General features: G+C 42.7%; 2 protein-coding genes across 4 annotated transcripts in view; one reads left to right on the top strand and one right to left on the bottom strand.

Moving 5' to 3' along the window:
- The window catches only part of LOC119433990 (uncharacterized), a 165,286-nt gene that overhangs the window by 10,726 nt on the left and 135,538 nt on the right, over positions 1-19,022 (bottom strand). For all 3 annotated transcript variants that reach the window (XM_037701284.2, XM_037701285.2, XM_037701283.2), the window contains 11 exons: positions 18,932-19,003; positions 12,626-12,658; positions 12,454-12,507; positions 11,158-11,226; positions 9,249-9,281; positions 5,789-5,842; positions 4,436-4,507; positions 4,317-4,349; positions 2,031-2,084; positions 1,888-1,956; positions 805-837 (listed from right to left, as the gene is read on the bottom strand). In XM_037701284.2, coding sequence (XP_037557212.1) covers positions 805-837; positions 1,888-1,956; positions 2,031-2,084; positions 4,317-4,349; positions 4,436-4,507; positions 5,789-5,842; positions 9,249-9,281; positions 11,158-11,226; positions 12,454-12,507; positions 12,626-12,658; positions 18,932-19,003 — 576 coding nt within the window. The remainder of the gene's footprint in view (positions 1-804; positions 838-1,887; positions 1,957-2,030; positions 2,085-4,316; positions 4,350-4,435; positions 4,508-5,788; positions 5,843-9,248; positions 9,282-11,157; positions 11,227-12,453; positions 12,508-12,625; positions 12,659-18,931; positions 19,004-19,022) is intronic.
- Positions 13,753-19,022, top strand: part of LOC119433986 (flavin-containing monooxygenase 5) — a 50,130-nt gene continuing 44,860 nt past the window's right edge. The window contains exon 1 of the mRNA XM_037701279.2: positions 13,753-13,817. The gene's annotated coding sequence lies outside the window, so the exon portion shown is untranslated. The remainder of the gene's footprint in view (positions 13,818-19,022) is intronic.

The following is a 19,022-nucleotide window of genomic DNA, read 5'->3' as shown; positions in this document are numbered from 1 at the left end:
ACTGAAGTTGTGTAAGTATGCGTAAGCATACCCCCAAATTTCTAGTTGGCCCACCCCAAAATTTCTAGTTGACCCAACCTCAAATTTCACTGGGCCCAACCCCAAATTTCAAGTTGGCCACAACCCAAATTTAAAATTGGCCCACCCCCAAATTTCAAGTTAACACAGCCCCAAATTTCAGTTGGGCCGCCCCTACTACAGCCTGTCCCATGAATTTTCTATGGAGCCCTATGTGTCCCCATGGGTATGCATAAATCTGATAATATGAGTATTCTCTCTGATTAATTTTATTATTTTCTTGGTTTCAATTGTTCCTTATCGCTAATAAAGCTACAAATCCCCTACATTTGCGCTATTGTAATGATTAAATTTCATAACTTCGCAAATTACGCATTTTTGAGCAGATACAAGGCGTTACAGTTTTCGCGTGACAGACAGATATTGCTGGGGTACTCGCCAAAGAATGCTTACGCATTATTAAAATATAAATAATTTTACACACTTTAGGCCTTATCTTGTCATTCAACAGTAATCGTCATCAGTCGTTTGCCCAGTTAATTTGTTAAAGACATTGTATTCGCTAATTCCCTCACAAGAACGCTATACTTATATCACGCTGATATGCGCTTGCAGTTCGTAACCTGAAAGTAGGGGTAGTGCAATGTTAAAGAAAGTAAATGCACGCTAGATAGATGACGATTATGGTGGGGGAGACAAGATAAGCTATATAACGTGCGTAGGCTTTTCTAGAGTACGTTGTGCTCGACAAAAACGTAACCGAAAGAGTCATTCAATAGCACTTACCCGAGGCATGCACTTCTTCCTCATGTTCCACACCTGAGTGAAATAAATAAAATAGAAAGGAGTCATTTAGAGGGAAGTTCTTTTCCGTTAAGGGCACTAACTGTTTACGTTAGGCCTACAGCGAAGCAGTGAAGCAACATGGTATGGTTTACGAGCTCACGATTACATGCGCGATAGAACTGAGAGAAATGGGTAGCCAATTTACGTGCTACTTCTAGAGCAACGCATTTATAGCAAAACAGAACAAGTAAATCGAGTATCTATCTATCTATCTATCTATCTATCTATCTATCTATCTATCTATCTATCTATCTATCTATCTATCTATCTATCTATCTATCTATCTATCTATCTATCTATCTATCTATCTATCTATCTATCTATCTATCTATCTATCTATCTATCTATCTATCTATCTATCTATCTATCTATCTATCTATCTATCTATCTATCTATCTATCTATCTATCTATCTATCTATCTATCTATCTATCTATCTATCTATCTATCTATCTATCTATCTATCTATCTATCTATCTATCTATCTATCTATCTATCTATCTATCTATCTATCTATCTATCTATCTATCTATCTATCTATCTATCTATCTATCTATCTATCTATCTATCTATCTATCTATCTATCTATCTATCTATCTATCTATCTATCTATCTATCTATCTATCTATCTATCTATCTATCTATCTATCTATCTAAATTGATTTTTTTCCGTTTGCAGTAGCCTGGAAACTTCGCTTGGAATGCATGTCTTTCGTTCGTTTCACCAGGTCTCATCCGTAGCCTCACGGGCCATTTATCGAATTGACTAATTTCCGAGCACAAAGGGCAGTTTAAATGCTATCTTAGCAAGTTCTGTTTAGAACCTCTGAAAATTACAATCTGCAACGCTTACTAGACAAATCCTTGATGCGCAATCGAAGGCACTACGAAAGCGAGCAGCACAAGACAAGTAATCGTATTCTCCATTGTAATGGTGTGTGTCCACTCTGATACGATGCCTCATTAGTGCGCCACAGTGTTTTTAATTACGAACCGACTAGCGTTGTTAAGCGGCAATGCTCACATCTTCGTACTCGAACACGACCGGCAGTGTGTAGTTGTCCACGCACTCTTCGCACCGGTGGACTTCCTCCTGCGTCGATACAATAACAGAAAGCGAGAGATTGTGACCTTGCGTAACAAACAACTCGATGTGTTTCTATTTACTTCTTCGATGAATCTCCACTTGCAGAGTCGCCTGATACGGTCCTTCGGGTAGGTCTGCAAGAAAATTGGTAAACAAGTTTACAACGCAGCACCAACTTGAAGTTTACTACAACGCGTTATTTGGCTAGTTGGTGTGAAACTTAAAGGTATCGCAAGCGAAAACGGGCCGGGACAAAAAAGGAGCGACCGATTTATAGCATGGACATGATCGCTCGTCCTGTCATTATGTCGTTACCTTAGTTCAGTCCAGTAATTCATGGTTTAGTTCAAAGTTAGTTCACTAGTTACATAATCTCCTTCCGGTATATTTTTGTTCAGTAAGAAATAATTTCTTCAACACCGTATGTGTATATGAGTACAACTTTCGCAATATTTATATTTCAGGCTCCTGTGGGCAACTGAATACATTAAATCAGGCTAGTCTAAAAGCTAATGAAAGACAGATTTTGAAATTATTTACAGATGAATAAGCCATTACTCAAGAGTGAGTGATGTGCAAGAAGCAGACTTTATGTTTACTTACACCAGCTGTTTTAAGTGAATGTTATATCACAAATGACCTTAATGACGCTACAGAGTATTCAAGCTGTGCATTGGGAATGATTACCCAGAAGGCTCCTGTTTTTTCTTGTATTTTGCCTACTTGCTTGTTTTCTACCGTGTATATATTTCTCCTTATCCTTCCGAATGTGTTTATGATGTTCTCTATGTTTGCTTAATGAGAAACCCAGCGCATTGTCTTTCGTTAGCGGTTAATGTTACTACTGAATGTTCGGGCTTCGCGTCTCGAAGGTCCTTCGACACCCTCAAGATAACGGCGTTTAACTTACCGCGTGGGAACGCATTCCCTCTCTGTCGAAGTGGAGATATACTTCTTCGGTAATTTTCTTGTTTTACATTTATTTTACTTTAACGTTGGCTGAAGTAACTTTCAATGAGCATCTTGAGAAAGGCGAATTATTCGCTCGCGTTGTTAATGGATTTCTACGTTGCGCTTTGGCTGTAACGCTCTCTCCTGCCGTAGTGTCCGTTCTCTGTGCGCGAGAAGCCTTGAAGCCTTGACACAGAGATCTCGTGCGTCATAGGCTTTATCTCATCACGTATCACGAACTGCGCTCGTAATAGAGCTTCGACAGAGAAACGATGGTTATGTGAGCCGCTGTCTTCGCTCACGTAATCGTTTTTTGTGCAAAGCAGAGCGTTTATATCAATGAAGGGACGGGCTTATCTGATAAGCACAGAGTGCAGAAAATTTCTACCGGTGTTGGAGCAAAGTTGGCTGACAAATAGAAAGTATATATATAACAGAAATTGTAGCCTGGTAACCAAGACACATCTTTTCAATAACCTTGTTTTCCTAGTGGTTATGCGTAGGTGTAATTTGGTGGGGCATTATGAAACAAAGAAAATTGGTGCCTTGGAACTTTGCTGGTATATAGTTTTGAGAATTTGATGTACGGCTAAATGAACACTCATTCAATATTTAAAGAGATTAGGTAAGAAAATTATCCAACTGAATATTTTTTAAAATCTTGTGTATACCATGCTTGCTGCCAATTCTGTGGAAATGAAGACGATCACGAAAGGAAACTAGGCCGCTAATTCAAAGTATGCTTGAAATTCTACAGGTCACGAAGGTCAAGAAGCCGTGCTTGGTAAGTCTCACTATGGTGTTGCCAGGAGTCGGACCAGACTCGACGGTAGGTCGAGTAGGTCGAGCACCTTAGCCCAAGAGGGGCTATATTTAGGCTGTCGATTCTTTAATAAAACTTGAAGAAAATCCAAAAATTAAGAAAGAAACAACAATACAGCTTATAAATCTATAACTCAACAACGAAAAGTGATATCACACAGCTCTACAATATACCTCTAATTCGTGAGTAGTCATTTTGCAAAGTCTTGGTAAACAGGTCAAAATCTTAAGCTGTAAATTCAAATATCAGATTTATCCCATTTAGGTGATCTAGCTGATGCAGTTGAAGGAACTGCGATATCTACCTTTGCTGCAGTGTTACAGATTTGTAAACTTTGTGCCTCATTTTTTAAATATACCAAATTTCGGAAATAATTGTAAATTTCAGTGCTAAATCAAAATTTGGTCTCGTACAGTCAGTAGAAATTAACTTTCACTCTCAAATGCAACAAATTTCATTCAACTCAGTCCAGGGGTTTACTCATAAATGCACTCCTGCGTCTTACATGTATATGAAAAGAGAGATCAGAGTTGCCCGCGAGCTAGAGCTGCCTTTGAGGATAAGCAGTGAGATGATCAGAAGATATACTCACTCTGGGCATGCAGTCGGCTTCCACTTTTTTGTACTGAAATGGAAAATACACTGAAGCTTGCAGTCACATCCGAGAAACGTGAGTCCATCATTCTTTATATATATAGTGCCAGTGCTCACCTCAGCGAAGGTGGCATTCTCTGCGACTTTGGTCTCGTTGACGCACCTCTCACACTCAGTCAGGTTTTCGCGCTGCGAAACAAAAGGCTCGCCAGAACACATTTCGATACAACGTCGCGAGATATAATTTACGCTCTTATCGCAAGTAAACATGTCGTAATATCACGCGTGTTCTAGTCTTTCATGTTGTTACGATTGTTATGAAACATACGACAAAAAAGAAAACGGTATAATTGAAGGTTTGCGGAGTCGGTAGGTAAAATGAGGCAAATGTGAGAAATTGCAGCATCTTACGCAAAGATAATCGGCCCAGCAGGCGCTATCCCAATCGACGTTTAACTTAGTAATGAGGTTTAATAACATATTTCGATTTATTTCTTTTTGCTTTTGTATGCGCCATGCAAGACATAGTTCAACTTTGAAAGCAGATACAAGTACATTCAATTTCGAAACATTCAGCATCCCCCTTAAGTGGGACACTGCACGGTAACTATGTGTTGCTTGTGTTTTCAAGTGCAAAGCGTTATCTTTATCTGCGGATTCGGCTGTCGCGCTTGGTACGTATCCACAGCAGCGACATCGTGATCACTAGGCCTAATCCAGACTAAATGCAGACGAGACGCAGAACCGTATGAGAGAGTTACCAGGCCATCTTTTGGACAGCCGGTAAGGACGCGACCTGCTCGGATGATTTTAAAACAAGAACTGTATCCTTCTTTAGTGAACTTGTCATACATAGCAGAGCAATAAACGGGGTTAATTGGTTCATGTTGATTTTGAGAACGCGCTGACTTAAAAGCGAGTAGAAGACGACACGGAAAGAGTGATTTACCAAACAGTAGTCATCGCTTCACTGAGTACAGAAAAGTGCCACCGTGAGTGCGCCATCTACGTGTTTGTCATCTGTGAAAATTAATGTGATCTCCGGTGCGCAGAAGAACGATGTGGTGTAAGCGAGGGTAGTGTTTAATCGCTGTCGTACCACCCTAACCTTGGGCAGCTTTGAATATGAAAACGGACGGGAAAATAAACAGTTCCTAGTCGTGCTTTCTGCTGTAAAATTGCCTGTCTGTCGCTGCTATTGGTGTGGCGCTTTTAAAGTCAGCGGGTTCTCAAAATCAAATGACCACTGTTCCAGGCCGATAATACCAGCATCACGTGTCTCACTGTAATCTCACAAACCCATTTACCCGCATCTCTATTGCTCACGTCTCTTAACCAGTTCTCAGGCAAACGTATTTTAACTTTGCAGCTACGAATGCTCATGCTGTAAACTGTGACCGAATGCGTAGCCTATGAGAAGCGCTACAGCTAGTAGATATTCGAAGTGGTTGGACGTTAAAAGGAGCGTACGTTTTTGGCGAGTCGGAAGCGGCACTCCAGAAGCAGCAGTGTGGTCGGCGATTGCTGAAACAGAGGCAATATCAGATGCGTTAGATACATTGGCATTTGCATTTTTGAGTTTATTTTCCTCTATGCTAAATAAGAGGAGAGAGAGGAGAGAGAAAAGCACAGACAGGGACGCTAACCAGGTTGGACCTTGTTTGCTACAAGCTAAGTAAGCATTTTATTTATACTTCATATCAATGTGACTTTATATCAACGGTCGCAATGAGTCAAATAAAAAGCAACCAGTCACTCACTTATATTGTTCGCCTACAAGTGAACAAATGATGTTCATTAATACTGCGTTTTAAGCACGTTGTACACTTTCATGCCAAACATATGCGGTGTTGAGTGCGCTGGGCGCGTTATCTTAAGTTGCCTGTAGTGCGGAAAACACGAAGTAAGACGTTCGAATATTTATAAACTACTCGTCACTGCGTGCGAAAGCGAAGGTTTTGTAATCGACTTTGCCGCACAACATGAATTAATATACTCTGCGGACGAGATCGACATCAGCGTCAGCGCTTCGGACGTGCATTAGCCGTGACGCAACCTACTCGAATGCAGCTCGCGTGTTCCATAGTCACACCCCGCAACGTGACCTTCGTCTCGGTGATTACTGCTCGGTATATAACGACGAAGGGATTGACACGGGACCTTAAAAAATTGAAATTTTTGTGACAGAGTAAACAGTGACCTCTTCTCAGTGTCGGTGTCCAGCCGATGAACTGAGTATAGCAAAATGGCGATGAGGTAATAGGTTGGTGTCGGACTCAAACAACCGACATCACGTAGATCCTGTACGCCTGGCTCTAAAATTTTATTTGAGGCCATCGAAAGCGGTCTGTTTTTGTTCTTTATTAAATGGTCAGATACTGGGAGAATCGGCCTCCGAAGACACACAACACACACAAAGATGCGTATAATACGAATTGTCTAATATGCGTGTGATACACGTCTTTGGGATCTTTTTGTGTCGTGTGTGATGATGCCCGCTTTTGACTGTAGCGTCTTTGTTCGCATACTATATTATACGTGTGTTTTCCTCATCCATGCCGCTGCTAATCTCTCACGACATTGCGTCCTCGTGCACGTGTTCAGAATTCAGTATACGCCTATATGTAGGAACTTAACATATCGTTCTGGGCAAGGTGTCCTCGCCTTCTGTCTCTGTATTCTGCAGTTTATCTTGAACTGTATGTGGACATTATGTGATCTATTTACCTAGGCCCGCTCCTTGTTTTTAGGTCCTGTGACTTTTCTTTATATAGAAAAGCATTTTTCTTATTACCATAACTATTATTTGAAGAGGGGTAGCCGTCATCATTAGAGGGTGACTAAATTTTGTTCACTAACTTTAACCTCAATAAAATGAAACTAGAGTGAACCTAGAGATTATTTTGTTCACTAACTTTAACCTCAATAAAATGAACCTAGAGTGAACCTAGAGATTAGTCATAACCTGCTATACTATATGCATATTCAGAGTGCGATATATCGACAACGCGCGAATGCACACCACAGCGCTTATTGTGGGAAGATATTTGCAGCCACTGCATAAGAAGAACAAATTGAATAATGTAGACAAGAAAAAATAAGTTTGCGCATGGCGCAGTATAAATCACCTCACTAGATATCCCCAAAAAGCATAACGTAACATTTTTTATATACGCTTAGTTGACACCTCAAATTCCTGATTTAAACGCGCAAAACTTAATCGAAGCTCATAGTAACATTTCTGATCTGCTGGAGCAAGTATTCAGTGTCGTATAGTTCAGCAAACCAAGTTCTAATTAATTTTCACTCATCAATGTTTCACTGTTTTGTTGCGTGAAGATATTCTCCATAAAAAGACATAACAACAATTGAATTCTGGGGTTTTGACGTGCGCTAACCACGGTATGATTATGAGGCACGCCGTAGTGGGGGACTCTGGATTAATTTCGACAACCTGGGTTTCTGTACCGTGCACCGAGCGGTTTAAATGCGGGGGTGAAGAAAGACTGTACACGGGTGTTTTTGCATTCTTGCGCTACAGTGGATATTCCCTTCAGGCACTGTGCGCACAGCTGTGCGCACAGCGCCTGAGCCTTGATAAAAAAAAAATAGCGTAGCTTGCATTGAAGGCACAATCAGCTAGTCCTGGCTTTTGGGCTAGGCTAAGCACTACCAAGTCATCCCCAGCACTTTCCGGAATTTATGAATTATTTGTCGATTATTGATTAGCTATTGATTGGCTATCAATTGGCTATCGATGACTGACTCAGCTTAAGTTGTCCCAACCTTGCTTAGCTAGACTTAGCCAGGCTCAGCTTCGCTAGTTCACAGGGGTATATGCCATTGCGCTTGGACCCCTTCTGCGCAATCGCTAGGATCGGCCCACATCCCACTTTTTTTCTGTTAATGCGCTACAAATTACGGCCGGCTTAAATAGCTACGCTGTTAATAACGATGTTTAAAGGTGTTGCACACATGCTGGAACACTTCTGATTAGATCTTTGCTGCAAACTTGAGTAATATGTACAAAATGTGTTGGAAGGTGGACGTCTAGGGCTTTGTTCTCAGGGATAGTATGCAGTGATGTAGTGGGTTCACTTCTTTCGTTGTTTTTGACAATTTTTGCATCTGGAATATATTTCAAGTGGTTGTACGGGTGCTTTACATGTGTACTGGACATGGTGTAGTTCATTGTCTCATATGTGACGTTCCTGTGGGGAGTTGACGAATTAAGTCTACATTCTGTAAACTTGGCAAAACTCGCTGAATAATTAAAAACTCTCAGCTTGTTTGGACGCAGTACGCTTTTTGCAGAATCAGGAGATACAGGAAACGTGGATGAAACTACAAATGCGGTGAATGGACAGAAATAATTCGAGCTCTGGTTGTTTCTGCGCCGAGATCCTACAGACCTCTTCTTTCGATGATTCCCTAGAAGTATGTGAATATTCACCACCTTTAGAATACGAAGCGAACACTTCTGTTGCGAGCCGAGTCGGAATCTGACATTCGATTGTGACGGAATGTTCTGTTATGGCCACATATGCACGTATACACGATTACATAAAGGTGCACACACGCACAAAAACATGACCACACGTGGTAGCCAACGCCGAACACGGATGTTGACAAAAGCGTTGGTCGACTGTATACGACAACGCGTTTCGCAATGTGAACAAGTACCGAAGGAGGAGTTTTTCCACTTCCAGTGATTCGTTTACGAGTGCGGGATTCGAAAGAATTCGGAGAATACGCGAGAATCCGTCGGACAATAAGTAAACATAAAATAATTGTAATAAAGGAAGAGAGAGAGAAAAGGAAAAAGAAGAAAGTGGAATGTTCTGGTATACTTTCCAGAAATGCGGGAGTTCTTGAAGATACGAAACTATTTCGCATGCTTGTACATCGTTTTGAAAGGACATGGACTTACGTGTGGTGTGCACTTCCAATCAAGTTCCCGTTGCTGAAATAAAAGAAAAGGCGAAGGTGACGTTGACGTTACTAAAAAAAATTACGGCTAATACACGTTTTAAAATTAATTGTTACTTGTGTGGATTAAATTATTAATTTAATAATTGATTGATTGATCGATTGATTCACTCACTTCTTCATTCAATTGGATACTATGTGTGATTAAATTATTCATTTAATAATTGATTGATTGATCGATTGATTCACTCACTTCTTCATTCAATTGGATGCAGGTGGAAATATTGGCAAGTATTTGTCGCTGGCTTCTACACAAGCTATAAATTGTGCAATGGGTCAAGAGCAATGAAGGCGAAAAAAACAACAACATTTAGCTTTTGTACATGTACTTCTATCCCAGCCCCTGGGAGTGTTAGCCAGCACCAATCATGGCCGTGGCGGCAGATGTGGAACATCCCATAAACTGCAGATGCCACGTACTACGTCCTCTTATGCGCCGCTAGGCAATTGACCAATAAACTCTGACATGCAACCACATGAGATCAATGCTGCCAGAGTCGTGACCCTCGCTGTACAACGAGCAAGGACAATAAGTGGAACCTAGGGGTTCCAGGCTATTGGTTTATCTTAGTCTTATGGACCTGGCTTTACGAGATCTCGGCAGGACGCTGCGCCGGGCTACATCTTGCTACGCATTCGCACGAAGATAATGTGACAGTGGCAGAGTTTTTTAGAGCGCGGCCCTTAGGCGCGCTCTAAATTGGATTTAGAGCGCGGAATCTCCTGGATTTAGCGTCGGCGTCCCTCGACGTAACCGCGCGAACGCGCTCGTGCCACAGCTCGCACGTTCGTCCTCGTCTTCTTTTGCAGCTGGCTCGTCTTGTCCCTCGGCGTAACCCGAAAAGGTTTAAAAAAAATTGCTGGAGTGGAAGCTCCCGTAGCTTCTTACCAGGAGAGGTGAAACCAATGTTTGCCCTCGCTCACCTCTGAAATAGAGCCTTGTCTGGTGATGTCCGCTTACAGATTAACTGATTTGGCTCTGTTATTGTAATGCTAGGCTAATTAGAAAAATAAAAGCTGGTTGTTCCCATCGAAAATAGCAACTTCTGCGTACTGATGACGTTCTCGCCAATAAAATTTGCCAGGATGTTCAGATTTCACACTAAGAGACCACTAATACAGAGATACACGTAGATAAGTGTCTGTACGGTGAAATAAGCCATAATTAACCAAGGAGGTTGATTAACTCGTGGGAAGTGTGAGAAAAGCGCTTCTTCAACATTTCTATCGTTTATTGATAGTTTTATCGTGCCCCTCCTATGATGGCTGCGGTGCGGATTCACCTTCGGGACATCATTTCCACTCCAGCAATTTGAACCGCGCGAACGCGCTCGTGCCACTTCTCGCGCCTTCGTCGTCGTCATCGTCTTCCACAGCTGGCTCCGATGCCGCTCATCATGCCAGAGTTCCCATACTGCACCTCCCTCTGCGAAGGCGCTGATGGAACTGGCCCACTGCCAGTCGGTGCGGTGATTTCGCTCTCACATTCTTTGGCTCAATATATCGCGAAATGAAAACACATATACAGCTGCGCTCAAATTTCGCATTACGGAGTATCGACATCGTCGGACATTTGTAAAATCTTTTTGAGTACAGGTCAGGTTATTTTTTTAAATGCAGAAAGTGGAGCAGCAGTCAAATAAATGCCTTCTGGCCCGACAGGAACATACACATTTGATATAGCAGAGGCTTAGCCATGGGGCGGAAGGGGGGGGGGGGGGGGGTTGTATTCATCGGGCACAGAGCGCCCGGCACGTAAGCGAACTTTGTTTCTTCGGACGCTTCTAAAAAATGATTACGTACTAGCAACGAAAAGCAAAAGCAAATTGTGCAGAGTATCCATCACTTACCTGAATTTTCGTCGCGTTCTCAGGAAGGTCGTAATCTTCGACGCAGCGAATACACTTTGTTCGTTCTTCCTACGATGAGGAAAAAAATACAGCAATATGCAACCAATGCAACAATAACGCAATTTGTGCTACACAGTCTACATGTTTAAACGGACTTCCCAGGGAAAAGTTTTTCAGACTAAAGTGTGGCCAGCTAAATACAAACAAACAAACAAACAAACAAACAAACAAACAAACAAACAAACAAACAAACAAACAAACAAACAAACAAACAAACAAACAAACAAACAAACAAACAAACAAACAAACGTTTTGCTACTCAACGCATAAATAACGGCTCCTTCATCGATGAGCCGGAACACGTACACACTCAGCCTTAACAAGAAATGTATATTATGCTATGCTTGATTTATGTGATGTATTAACAATCGAATATCTTGCCTTTCTGCTTTTCTCTCCTTGACGTTCCTAAGTCACTGGAGTTTGTTTTGAGTGTTTGAGGTAGCGAGCCATCCTACGGCTTAGTATTTTTCTATAGTCTCTTTGTTTGATAAATGATTACTACAACTACAACAAGAAGGACATCATATTCTGCTTAACTGTATTAGTGGTCGAACTTTTCGTTGCCACCGCTTTTTCTACACTTCAGATAGAGGGCATATATTCGCTTAACGAGGACATTGTAGACGATAGATACAAACTGCAGTAATTTCGACATCACCCTGAATATATAACTTTATCCTGAGTGCGCCTGACGGGCTACCTGCCACTCCCCCCTCTCCCTTCCATTGCGTTATATTCATACACGTAATGATGGTTATAAGTTTAATGCTGTAGTACGTATTGGACTTCCAGTTTTTGGCCAGTACGTTAATGAACGAAGATGGCTGTCAATGCAGCTTCTTTTCACTAATATTCCAAGTCTTCTTACTCAACAGTCTTCTATTCTACGATGTACCCGTCGTGGTTACCTGCTCTCTGATATCATTTCGCCATGTTTCGTTATCTTACAATTGGTTTCCTATCTTCTTGTAGTACACGAAGTTCTCATCAACACAGGACTTTCCTTAGGGCGTGCGAATAGAGTAATAAGCAAGCGCATGTCGTCGAACGAGGCCGTGCCTTGCTCTGCTGCGCCCTGTCGTATGTTCCTCGAGTTTTGCAGTAATCGCTGATCCCATGTCGAATGCTTTTTCGATAAGGGTTGTATGTGAGCAGCGGTAACAAAATACTCACCTCATCGCTTCTGTCGCAATAACGCTTAGCAAGAAACACCACTACTGCTTACAAACTTACCGTAGGTCGGTGGAATGCGTTGCACAGGATTATGGCTGCTTCCTTCGGTGTGTACTAGACGTGAAAAATAAATAAGAGCAAATGGGAAAGAGAAAACGCTCACGTGGTATCTACACAGGCTCAAGTATTCCGTTTTCCTCTTAAATTTACTAAGCGTGTTGTGTTTACTCACGGGTTTCACGCACGTCTGGCGCATCTTGACGACCTGCAAAGAAACAATCAAGATTTAAGGTGACAAAAGCGGCGATAAAGAAAGCGCACAAGAACGTTAGGCAGCACTGGCTATTAGGCGATGCTTATAACCACAATTCATTTATTAAATCTGTTTCAGTTTGTGCGTGTCCATAAGTGCATGTGCAGCTTTTTATATTGTTTTTCTGTCCCTGCGTGTGTGTTTTGTTCCTACTTGCTTACTGTATGCCGTGCTTTATTTTCGTCTTTGTGGCCTGTCCATCTCGCTTTCTCTTCTTTTCTTCAATTCTCCTTATCTTCAACTTCAATTTCTATTACCACCTGCTTGCTAACTATAGTAGGCAGGCTTTGTGCCCCTCTTGGTGGCAGTGGCCAGCCTGCGCCTTCCTCATTTCCGTGTGTTTGTGTATTTGTATTTATATCAACTAATAAGAATGTGCCGCTTGTGCGTTTGTATGATGTGCTCTGTACATTATAGCTTTCTCCCAACAACTGCACTAGAATGTCATCCATCAGCCAAGCAAACATCTCTAGGTTTCATAAAACACACACACTCTCTCTCTTTCATTCATTTGTCGTCCTTCAACTATTACTTCGACCTCACTGAGCCGTTACAGCAGATTGCTACGCGTACATTAATGAAAAAAAATTCCATTCACACCATTCTCACACTTGAAAAAAGTAAGCGGCGATCACAATATGCATTAGCGTAAGAACGCAAGATCGAACTGATGAAAGGGATACAAATTGGTGAAATACAAATCCCTTCGAGCAGCACTCTTTTCCTATAGTCTCTAATTTTTCAAGCCTCGCTCCTCATTGGAACTGCGCCAGCAGAAGCAGCCAGCGAGTATTTCCGGTCCTTAATAATATACCACATTTACCTGGAGCAATTTGTGAGCTTTTCTTCTTGCTTTGGTTGTTCGCTGGCCCTTGTGTGTTTACCAGGAATACAGATGAGCGGTTGAGGCACTACGGCTGCCGATAATGAAAGTGGGAGGCGTGGCACTAGCTTTTGCATCAAGATTGTCCTGCCTGATGCGCTTTTCGAAGTGGTTTTCCGTCACAACCCGTACTACGTGGCCTTGCCAAGAGCGTGAGCAATGATGGCCAAGCAGGAGAATCAGTCGGGGCTGTCGGGTCGACAGACGGCATTCTCGTTTGACGAACTGGTAAGTTCGCTCATCTCTTGCTTACGGGTCTACAGTTTAGAAGTAGTCGGTGTTTTCTGGAGAAAAAAAAGTGTCCAGCGTTGAAACTCCACGTGCCAACAGCAGCACCGGAGGAAGTTAGCGGGGGGGGGGGGGGGGGGTCGTGGAGAAGCGGTTTTTGGTAGGAGATGCTTCGATTTCGGATCTGGTGTTTCGCCGCTCATCTTGAGACACATGGTTCCAGTGTCTGGCTCAACTATAGGCACGGGCGCGCTTGAACGTATAGTAGTGTACTCTAACGCCGTGTTCACAAAGTCAAGTTCAAGCGGCCGCTGTCAGTTACCTACTATACGTGTCTAGGCTGTGAAAAAAAAAAATGGATTCCTTTATGGACACCTTTGTGCTGCGGCAGATGTTGACCTTATGCGGCCAAATAAAGCGTACATTCGTTAGCATTCTGTGTGATTAAAGTAGCTCAGTTGCTTCAGTTGTACAATTTTAGTGTTTTATTACCCTATAGGAAAAAAATGTCACAGTTTCGCCCTAAGGGCGAAGCAATGAATGCGATAGCAACACAGCAATGTCATACGAAGTAAGGTGAGCGGCTTTGGTAGCAACAACACGCAGAACTGTTGTCGACGCCATCGGCGTTTTGCCCGCGTTAGCTCAAAATGCGTGCGGCGTTGGTGACTGTTGCTGGAGCCTCTGATATAAATAGGCACTTGGTGCCGCAGCTAAACGTCGCCTCCCTTCCTTCCCCTCCCCCACGGCCTCTCGCGCGTCTGAAGAAGGCGCGTTTGCTCTACATATATGGTGATTGTAAAGGAGAAACGAGACGCCTACTTCTGCAGCCCTTAAGCGAGCACGGCGCAGAACGCGCGTTTGTTCTCCGCCGTGCGTTCACTCCCCGTGAAAGACGCGCCCCTCGCGTCCTTTCACTCGCACATACAGCGTTCGGCGCGCGGCGACGATTTCATCTCCAAATGACGTCATACGGAACCTCACGGCGACGGCGACGGCGACGCCGACGGCAGAAATCTGCTTTTGAGTGTCCATATAATTGCTATCGCAATAAAAAATACCAACGATGCCACTCCTCTGTGGATCTACAGGTGCGTATCGAAACGGTGTCATGACAGGTGCTCCCGTCGTGCGAAAAGAGGGGCGTTAGTCTCGAATTCTGCATTAGTTACAAGCTCACGATAAAGTGACAGTCGTCTAATTCACGTCTTCTTTCATTGCGGTGTCATTCTGAAGAAGTGAAGAAGGCGCCATAACTTTAGTCCAAGTACGTAACTTGGGCGTCAGTACGTAGCATGAATCTGGACCATTGTTCCAGCGCAGATATCTGCTTTAACGCGATACACAAGACGTGAATAGCACGGGACACACGCCAGCGCGTTTTGAATAATTGAGAATACCTTTCGCAGGGAGAGTTTGCTTACTGAGAAGGTGCTCCAGCGCACGGTCAGCATATAAATAGCTATAGATGAGTACTTTTCTAGCGACGTGAACAACATCGATCTCGTGGCCTTTCGTTCCAGACTGCAACGATTGCAATCACCATCGTAGACTATGCTAATCACGTTCGTATTACCACACAATGTAACGTTAAAGCTTATATGCTGCCGTACGGGCGTTACTTTTGCGAATCGCCAGATCAACCGGAACGTCAAAACGTATTGTTAGGCTAGTTAGGTTGCCATGCCTTGCAAGACGAAGGACAGATCAGACTTGTGCATCATTTGCGTCATGTGATTGCATATGCTATCTACTTTGCTGTTCTCCTTATTTGGTGTGGTTTGCGAACCTGAACGTATTTACCTAGCAAAGATGTTTGATTTGTATTATCATGCTTGCCCAAATCGCCATCGGCCCCAATTTTTCGTTTACTGCTCACGCTACCGATTTAATTTCTCCAAGTGGGTTGATTGGCTGCGGCCTTTAAACTGTCAACGTAATCAAGAATTTGGAGACAGGAAGTTCACTTCCGTGCCGCTCCCCGTTCTCGCTTCCTTTTTTTATCCGTTTTCATTCGCGCAATATGCCGATGACGGTATGCTTCGAGAAATCTTTCGTAGGTAACGCATAGCTCACTTCCATAGTTATAGCCAATTGCGAAAAACCTCCGACCAGGGACATGAAATGTGTCGTTATAAGGCACAAAGATAATGCTGCTTTAGAAATGTTGGACAACATATATATTTGATGTCGTCGAACTACTTGTTTCCCGACCACTTAGTCAGTCACTAGTACATGAGTTCGGGAAACTCATTCAATGGGCGAAGGCCATTAGCTGTGAATGTCATTCACTATGCCCGAGTAGAAGCAACAAAAATGGCATTGACACGTAATCTCATTCGCTGCGAATGACATTACATGTGCCGTGTGACAGGGGTATATCACGACCATCGACAGAGCTCGTTTAGCCTTGCAAAGAAGAAGAAAAAAAAATGTCAGAAAAGGACAAAATTCCTGTCCAACCTTATTCTCGGCGTACGGATGACGGTTTCACTACGAGCGTCTTATCCGTGAGGATCATGCGACGCATACAAAACTGGGCCCGTATTCACAAAATGCTCTTACACTAGAATCGTTCGCAAGAGAAAATCCCAACCAGCCCTGATGTTGGACATATTTTTAACGAAGGCGGCCTTGCCAATGGAAAGAAGCTTTTACGAACGAAAGCTTTGTGAATTCGGCCCCTGCTTGTCTTGAAAGTTGAAAGGGGACAGGTTGAGAGAAAAAAAAAAAAAAAACTGTATTTTTTTTTTTTACTTAGAACACCTTTTTTTTTTGTTAGAAAAGCCTCCAAACGTTACCCGAATGACGTCCCTACAGAATTATGTGGCCAGGTGGACATCAATTCCAACAAATACGAAAGCAATTACTTCACTAATTAATCTAATTGCATGAATTAACTTTTAGTCGCAAACATTGCGGGGCGTGTTTATGCTGGAAATGCTGAGGAAATCGTCATAAAAGACTAGTTCCGTGTTTGAACATTTCAATACGACCATGTAAACCGAAATAATTAGCATACAATTACCACATTTGCTGAATTTCCCTGATTACGCACTCAGCACTGCGATGCACACGGCTCGCGGTGCAACCCTCCTGTGACGTCTGCAGGGCGGTCGGTGTTCAATACAAACATGTGCCGTAAATATTTTTACTAAGAAGTTATTTAATGCAATTAGTTTAATTAGTTAGACGACTGCTATGATATTACTTAGAAGTGATGTTGGCCCGGGCACATATGAATTTTCTAGTGACATCATTCGAGTTACTTTTGAGGGCTTTAAAAAGTAGTCGAAGTAAAAAAAAAAAAGAAAAAAAAAAACGCGCACTGCCTAGGTTCACGTTATTTCAACTCGCAGCATCTACCCACATTTTTGATCGCGCTATCTGAGGTTCAGACAATCCGGAAACTAATAAGAGATCATTCAAAACGCAACTGCACATTTTATATTGTATTAGCTCTTACAAAGACAAGGCACAGTTTTGCGTTTCCTTACAGTGAACTTCAATGCTAGGGTACACTTGCCAAATAGATTACGCCGCTCAGTATTAGTCAGGCGTTGTGCAAGACATGTCTATATCGTGTAAACGTATATTGAATAGTTGACTATAATGCCAATAGCCTATAATGAATAGTTGACTGCTGATCGGAAGAATCATATCGAAAGAGCAACTTGTGCCAATATTAATTTGGCGATGGAGTTCTTAAGAATTACCCACTGTTCTGTGAATCCGGTTTCCGTTTTATTTCTGGATTCTCTTTAACGCATATATAGGTCGCATAATTTTGCTCCTCCACTGCACGGGCACGTAGGAAGTTCAAAAGAACTGAAGCGCCTACTTTGAATCAAGTGGCTTCAACACGCGAAGGAAATGTGTCTATCAACGAAAAACTATGATATTTGTTTCTTTTTTTTTATTCACGTGGCTACTCATGCAGCATATAGTGCGAGGATAAAATAACATGTAAGCACGGAGGCCCGTTTCATGCAGATACTGCAACAGCGGCTTATGAAACGTATTGTCCATGAGCCACCGTTCACATATTAAAGCGATTTTAAAGCAGGTCGGCAGCGGCGGCGCCGGCCGTGCTGGGGAAAGAAAAAGAAAGAGCCAGAAAGCTCGCCTTCGTGCATAGCGTTCGCCGCAAGCGCTTCCCGGTAAAGATTGCGGTTGCATAAGCTGTCGGGATGCTTGAGAAGCAGTCAGGGGCCTTTGAATGCTGTCGCATTCTATTCTTAAAGGCAAAGCTCAAGCGTCTCCCAAGTTTGCTTAAGGGCCCCTTAGTCTCACACTCACACTCACACACACACACACACACACACACACACACACACACACACACACACACACACACACACACACACACACACACACACACACACACACACACACACACACAAAAAGCGTCTTACGCTAGAATTGTTCGTAAGAGAAAATTTCAGCCAATCCTGATGCTGGACATTTCATTAGCGAAGCCGGCTTGCCAATGGCAAAGAGCAATTGCGAACGAAAAGCTTTGTGTGTTATGGGGGTGAGTTCTTAACTTCGCGTTCCCGAATACATATTTAGCAGGAATACGCCCAGCAGTTCGAGATTGTGATATCGCCATTATGAGCGAACCACACACCGGTAGCTTTGCTTATCGGATAAGAATGCTGAAATGGGCTGATTGCTGATTTTTTTTAGGCAAGTCGAATGACGCAAAGGATGGTACATTGTGTACAGACGTCAGATACAACGGCGACTAACAACCAGTTGTCATTGCAAATCAACTGCAATATATAGTAAAGACTGTCTAGGCAGAAAACATAAAAAGAAGATAAAAAGAAAACAAACGAACACTAATTCCTCGCAGCCCACTGCTGTCGGCAGGCTATCACGCATTCCACGAGTAGCGCATTTCTCAGTATTGTAGAGATATAGAAGGCACGCTAACACATGAATAATCGGTACATGTGATCATTTCGGTAATATCGCGGGCACTTTGCTCTCTGTACCGTCCTAAATGAAAGCTGCAGTTTTCCACGTATGGTTCACAACCACGTTCACAACCACGCCGTGTACATAGCGTATAAAGTGGCAAAGTAGAAAAAAAAAAAAGAGTGACTTACGTCCAGTCTCCTTGGGGGAAAACGGAGTTCGTAGTCCTTGACGCATTTCTTGCAAGACAAGACGTCATCGGTCTGCAGAGGAAGAAAAAAA

This window comes from Dermacentor silvarum, chromosome 11 (assembly GCF_013339745.2).
Source record: "Dermacentor silvarum isolate Dsil-2018 chromosome 11, BIME_Dsil_1.4, whole genome shotgun sequence".
Taxonomy (NCBI): Eukaryota; Metazoa; Arthropoda; class Arachnida; order Ixodida; family Ixodidae; genus Dermacentor; species Dermacentor silvarum.
The sequence above is the reverse complement of the archived record's forward strand: the minus strand, read 5'-3'. Positions and strand labels throughout refer to the sequence as shown.